Source organism: Pteropus vampyrus, unplaced genomic scaffold, assembly GCF_000151845.1.
Source record: "Pteropus vampyrus isolate Shadow unplaced genomic scaffold, Pvam_2.0 Scaffold50, whole genome shotgun sequence".
NCBI lineage: Eukaryota > Metazoa > Chordata > Mammalia > Chiroptera > Pteropodidae > Pteropus > Pteropus vampyrus.
This window is the reverse complement of record NW_011888831.1, coordinates 5,321,532-5,328,324: the sequence shown is the minus strand read 5'-3', so window position 1 is coordinate 5,328,324 and position 6,793 is coordinate 5,321,532. Positions and strand designations below refer to the sequence as shown.

The 6,793-nt window shown below is 52.8% G+C and overlaps 1 protein-coding gene across 1 annotated transcript in view; it reads left to right on the top strand.

The window, feature by feature from the left end:
- The window catches only part of ABR (active BCR-related), a 183,969-nt gene that overhangs the window by 142,414 nt on the left and 34,762 nt on the right, over positions 1 to 6,793 (top strand). The window contains exons 16-17 of the mRNA XM_011359903.2: positions 2,497 to 2,672; positions 3,068 to 3,199. Coding sequence (XP_011358205.2) covers positions 2,497 to 2,672; positions 3,068 to 3,199 — 308 coding nt within the window. The remainder of the gene's footprint in view (positions 1 to 2,496; positions 2,673 to 3,067; positions 3,200 to 6,793) is intronic.

The window sequence follows — 6,793 nt, the reverse complement described above, 5'->3', positions numbered from 1 at the left end:
CTTTAGGAATTTGTGAGTCATTTAGACAACTAATAGCTTTTCCCCATTTGCCAGATGAGAAAACTGAGTCACAGAGAGACAAAAGGGCTTAACATCACACAGGATTAGAAACTCAGGGCCCCTGACTCCTCTCAGCCAGCACCCTCCCACTCCCTTCTCTTCTTCGCTAGCAGGTGAAGCCTGCCCTATGCATCTTTCCTGCAGCGTACCACGCAGAGCTTATGCCACTGATGTGCAAACAGCCATTCCATAAACATTGACTGTGAAGCCTGAGTTCCTGGTATAAATTGGCCTCCCCTCTCTGTGTTCCCATCACCCCAGGGAAAACCATGGTTGCAGCGCCTGTCATACCGTTTTGCCGCTTAAAGTTTGCCTTTCCCACTGTGAGTTTCTAGAGGGCAGGAACCACGTCTCCTTTATCCTTGGATGAATAGGAGCTCAGAGATGCTGGATGAAGTAGTTAATTTCCTGGTACCTTACGAGGTGCCGAAGAAAGTGCAAATGTGGCCAGTGTGTGGACAATGCCTTGGTGTGGTCAAAGGCTTTTCAGGTGTATCGTCTACTCTGATCCTTCCGGCATCCCGCTGAGGTCACTGATGTCATTCCCGTTTTACACACGAAGAAGCTGAGGCCTTGAGAACTCCAGAGACTTTCCCAGGGTCGCACAGGCAGGTCACAGAGGTGGTGTAGAATCCATGTCTTCCACTACCAAAGCCCACACATTTCTCTAAGTATGGCCAGGAGCATCTCACTTACCACTCAGACTGTGCCGCTTGTACACGGGGCAGCTTCCTGGGCCCTCCCCAGAACCACAGAATCCCCTGGTGTGCACTGCCCAGTAATATTCCTGGTTAGTAAACTCCGTAGGGCTGTCACGGCCACCCAAGTCTGTGGCCCACTGAGCTAGGCCAGGCACCTCCCATCTCCATGGCACCCAGATGTCTTGCCCTTCCTCTCTCTCTGCTTCATGTTGGCTGGGATGGGCCTTAGAGACCAGGCCCATCAAAGTGGTTAGACAAGGGGTGAGCTGCTACGAAATCTCCAGACCGTCTTCACCTCCTCCCTCCCCTGGCCCCCTGACCTGCTCGAATGGTCATTCTGATTTGAGGGGGTTAGGACCTGTGAGTCTCCAGTGTGGCTTTTGGTCTTAGTGAACTCATCTACACAGTCAGGCCCAGCATGTGGGCACCATGATTATCCCTGCTTACTGGTGAAAACACTAAGGCAGAGAGGTTGGTGATCTGGGCAGAGCTAGGATTTGAACTCAGTCTGACTCCAGAGCCCTCCCTGTTACCCTATGAACTAGCCCTAGCCCTTGACGGAGGATTTACACACACCCAAGTCAGTAAATGGGGACGGCCCTCCTGCCCACCCCACCTCTCAGCCACTCAGACCCACAGCCTAATCTGGCTTCGGGCCGTTGATGTTGTTTACCTGTTAACCAGTACCACCTCCCCATGTGCTCTGATACCATTATAGCTACTCTGTGTCGCACCCAGCTAGAGACAACTTGGGGCAACTCCACTTTATTCTCACGGAGGTGCCCGTCCGTCCTATGACCTCTGCCCCTCACCCCTTAATTTATGCTGTGGAGGATTGGTCATAGTGCCCCAAAGCCACCCCTGACTCACACCTCTACCCTGGGAAGCAACCTTGGCAGCACCCATGGTAGGGTTAGGAGGGGACTTCCAGGGTCTGAGCCCCCGAGGGAGTATGTGGATTTACAGAATCACCTGTGGTTACCACCCAGGACTGTGGTCTGGTCTTGGTTCTCAGAGTAGAGGGGAGATTTTTCAGCCTTAAAGGCCACGATGCAAACACCAAGGAAAGCCCGCTCCCCAGCCCTCCGCACTTCGTTACCTGAAGCACTGGGAGGTGGTAGGGGCTCCATTTATTCATCTCACAACATTCACTGTGTCCCTCCCATACTGTTCTTGGTACTAAGAGTACATCGATAGCTAAGATAACAAGGCTTCTGCCCATGGGTGTTGTGTAGTGGAGGAAAGGAACACAAGAGACACACAGAAAAGACAACTTCAGTCAAAGTTAAGTGCTAGGAAGAAAACAACAAACCCAGCTTTTGGAATGTAGGGAGGCGGGTGGAGGGATGGGCCCATTTTGGGTTGTCACAGTAACTAGGGGTTACGCCAGCTTTCAGCCCCCAGAGGCCAAATGCCCTTAGAGACTCCCACCTCAAATGCCAGTGACACCCTATCGAGGAACCTGGGATTGGTGGGGGAGGGGCGAGGGGGGGTAACTCCTTTAGTCAGTGTGGTCATTGAAGATGTGGCATGAGGCCTCAGTGGTGAGGAGGCAGCCAGGCAAAGATCAGGGACAAAGAGACAGCAAGGGCCCAAATAGGGGAGAGCTGGGCACATTTAGGGAGGAGGTCAGCGTGGCCATCTAAGAGGAGGGCAGAGAAGTGGAAGGGGCCAGATGCATAGGGCTGGGGGTTGAACACCCAGAGTCACCCTACGGGGTTGTTGGGATGGACAGATGTGTTAAACCCCTTTCCCTCTCAAGTTCTTGGGCCTCGGGCCTCATTCGATGTGTCTCTGCCTGTCCCCCCTGCAGACCTGTACTGTACCCTGGAGGTGGATTCCTTTGGCTATTTTGTCAGCAAGGCCAAAACCAGGGTATTTCGGGATACGACAGAGCCCAAGTGGGATGAGGTGAGTGGACGGGCCTGGTGTCCCTGCAGGGAACCCCCGAGCTTGTCACCGACCATGCCCAACCCACTCCTTGTGCTTGTGTCCTGTTGGCTGGGGATGGTTGGGCCAGCTCCGGCCCTCTAACCCCTCTGCCCTCCATCCCTGCTCATTTGGCTTTTGAATTCGTGTTTGTGTCCAGACACAGGGTTTCAGCTCAGGCCCCAGACTTGACTTCATCCGTGCTTTGGAGGCCTCTGAGCTCCAGAAAGTGAGGAAGCTCCTCCATGCCTTGTGATGTGGTCCTCACGGGCCCTTCTTACCCCCTACTCACCCTTGCAAAGTTGGGGACTCCACCTTCCAAGAAGCCATGTCTCCTAGTTTCAGAGGTTCAAGACCCTCGTTCCTTCTTCCCCCAGGAGTTTGAGATTGAGCTGGAGGGCTCTCAGTCCCTCAGGATCCTGTGCTACGAGAAGTGCTATGACAAGACCAAAGTCAACAAGGACAACAACGAGATCGTGGACAAGATCATGGGCAAAGGGCAGATCCAGGTGAGGGTCCAGATGCATCCAGGGCACCAAGGCAAGGCTTGGAGAGCTGCCAAGAGGTGGTGCCAGTTGAGACGGTGTCCTTCTTACTCGCCTTTTTGGTTAAGGTGCTTGGCCTTTTGTGACTCGGGTTCAAAACTGGTTTAAGAAACGTTCCCCAACGTGGCAATCCTCCCCTGCTAGAGATGGCATCTTATTCTAGCCCTAGACACCCATGCGTGCCTGGTTCCTTGGGCTTTCTCACCTGGCTGAGGTGGATCACTCACACTTCTGCAGGGTAGACTGAAGGGATGACTGCTACCTTTGTTTTCACATCCCTGCTCTAGTCTGCTGGTGGCTTTTTCTGGGAACACAATGTTGAGAAGGATTCATGGGATATATATATCCATGAGTGCTATGTTTGATTAGCAATGTCTGCCATAGGAGCCATTAGGCTGGAGCATTTGGGCTTACGATCTGGCCTGGTTGCTGGGGACTGGTCTCTGACTTGTTGCTAGGGTTGCTGGGCCTTACTCACCTGTCCTTGGAGTTTATTGGCTTAGGGTGGGTTCTGTGGATATTGGTAGAGGCAGGTCCTGAGTCAGTTGAAGAGCATATATGCCTCAGCTATATTTATTCATACTCTGTTTATGTAGGGAAAGGGTCCTTGTTTGCAGCCTCTCTGGAAATTCTCCCAGTTTTTAAAATGGCTGCTATTCACTTACCTATCAAGAAGATGTAGATGTGGGCAGGCATGAAGCCATCCACACTCCATCTGGCATCTTGTGTGGCCTCATGCTTATAACACAAGTGGTCTGGTGTGGGGGCAGATTCTGTGACCATGAAATCAAGGGTAACAGTGACTGGCATACACTGTGACTGAGCCATGGGCATTAGGTGCTCTGGGCTTATTAGCAGTTGCCCCAGATAGGATCTGGGTGCAGAGAGCTGAATGATGCTTTTTGCAGGAAGCGCTTGTTCTCTGATGCATTGTTAAGGCTGCAGAGTTTGGTGTCTGGCTCTCGCCTGGATATTCTTGATAGCGCTGCCTCTGTGGACCTATATGAGCATTCTGCTCTCCCTACCTGTCTCAGGCTCGTGTTTGAACGGGATGGCACCATTTGGTGGGGTCCCAGCTATCTGCCTCATGATTCCTCAAGTTCCTTAGCATATCTTTTCCTAATGCTGTGGGACCTGCACCCCATTTTTCAGCACTGTCACCAGGGAGATGATGTAGCCAGGCAACCACAAGCCAGTCCTTCATTATTTCATTTTAATTTTTGGCTTATAAATAACAGAAATTTATTTCTCATAGTTCTGGAGGCTGGTAGTCCAAGGTCAGGATGCCAGTATGATGAGGTTCTGGTAAGAACCCTCCTCCAGTTTGCAGACTGCCAGCTTCTTGTATCCTTACTTGTGAAGGCGGTCCTTCATTATTTTTTTCAATACTTAGGAAATGGGGGCCGATGAGAGAGGGCTCTCTAAATTCAGTCCTGGAAACCAACTTCCCGCAGGAATAAGGAGTGGGAGGCCCAGCTCCACATTCCTGAGCTGGCCAGAGGGTCGGGCAGAGAAGTTCTGGGCTGGCCTGTATAGCCTCAGGAGATACTCAGCCAAGAGGCATGACCAGCTGCCATGCTCCTGGAACCATTGGTGGCTGTGGGGTGGAAGAGTTTAATAGAATGTCCAGAGCAGCTAGCTCAGGGAACACCATGGACCCTGACCCCTCCAGTACCTGGATTCCAGGGCTCATGGTATCATTCCACCTGGACTTCCAGCCCGGTTGCTTCTTCCTTCTCATTTCTGTCAGCCACACAAGCCCCCGGGGAAGCACACCATAAATCATTACATCTTGGAGACAGGAGCAGATGGAGGTGGTGGGGGAAGGGGAGGAAGCTAGGTTATGTTTGGCAAAGCTGAAAGCACAGTCTGGTAAGGAAAATGTTTCTGTGTTTAAGCTTCGAGGAATGTTAAATGCCTGGGAGTTGATATTAAAAGAAACACAAACCTTCCTGCTGCCAGCTGACCTGGGCCTGTGAGCGGCCAGATCAGAGCCAGCGTCCTCTAGAGGGCTTTGAAGTATCCGAGCCCTCAACTCCCCAAGGTGCAGCCCTCAGTCCTCAACCATGGAGCCGTCTTACTGGCCTTCCTATGGATTGGGGAGGGGGAGGAGGTGGGGGTGACCTTGCTGGTGCCATGCCTTATGCAGTCCCACTTACCCTGTGAGTGCCCTCGGAGACACCAAGGATGACCAGGCTAGGGGGAGAGCCTGCATTGAGCCGTTCCCACGAGACTGGGCCCCACAGAGCCACGGGACAGTCTGTTCTCACAGCTCGTGCCACCTCCCTTCCTGCCACGTGTCCAAGGAAGGGAATTGGCACCAGCCTCTGGCAGTCAGTTCTCCCCTTCAGCAGGCACCAAGGATGGAGTTAAGGTGGCCTGGCAGTAGGGAGTCCTTGGGGACATTCAGGTGGCCTGAAGGAAAGGCAGGGGCAAGTAGGCTCGCCCCTGTTGCCCTTCCCCCTTTCTAAGCCCCTTCTGGCTCAGCCCCTCCAGAAAACAGTGAGGGGGACCCCATTTCCTAAGCTGCGGGCATTTGCTTCAATATGAATCTTCCTCTTTGGGTTGGCTTGATGTGGCAGTGGTGACAGGGAATCTGGAGCACCAGGCTGGGGCGGAGCGGGGTGGGGTGGGGGGATGGCACAGCATTTAGTGGCACACAAATGGCAGTACTAATTGCAGACAGGTATGTTCAGCTCACATGCTCTTGGAGACCCTTCTCCAACTTTATCTCCTGACCCTCGCAACAGCTCTGCAAGGAAAATAACAACCATATCCTCCCCATTTTACAGAAAAAGACACTGAGGCCCAGGCGCCTCTGCTGAGAGTGCATAGGGAAGGTTGTGTTCTCTCCTCTGGGCTATGTCCCTGTGTCCCAGCCTGGATGAGGAGCACTGGCATGGCTAGTGGCCTGGAGGAGGAGCTGGGACGAGGTTCCACCCCAGCATCCTGCTTTATGGCATAAGGTGAGCCTCAGGCTTCCTCTGCCTGGAGTCCTCTTCTGGGCAGGGGACATTTCTGCCTAGTGCAGCTGGAGGGACGCATGCATAGAAAAGAGCCAGCGGAGGGGGACTTACTGTGCTTCTGCAGTGTGCCCAGGCTGGCTGCTCCAAGGGGCATAGGGGCCTGGCCTCAAGAAATCCACTGCCAGATTAGAAGACAAGTATATCAATGTATGCCAAGCTACCAGAGAACAAAGCAAGGTGGCAGTAACGACGATGATGATTACATCAGAGAGCTGACTGTGAGCCAGCACTAGGCTGATGCTCACAGCATTATCTCAGGAGATCTTCAGGGTACTCCATGGGATAGGAAAGTTATCACAGTTTTGAAGATCAGAAAGCTGAGGCATAAAGGGTTAAGTAACCTGTCCAAGACCAGGCAGCCAGTGGGCAGGACAGCCAGGGCTGGAAGCAGGCTGGAACCAGACCCCACGCCTTGCCCTCTCTAGGTGCTTTTCTGTCTCCCACTGTCCCACAGTAAGATGGAAACTTGTGCTGCAGGAATTCAAAGAAGGAAAGAGCTTTGTGGGCTGAGTTTAGGGAGGCTTCCAATAGG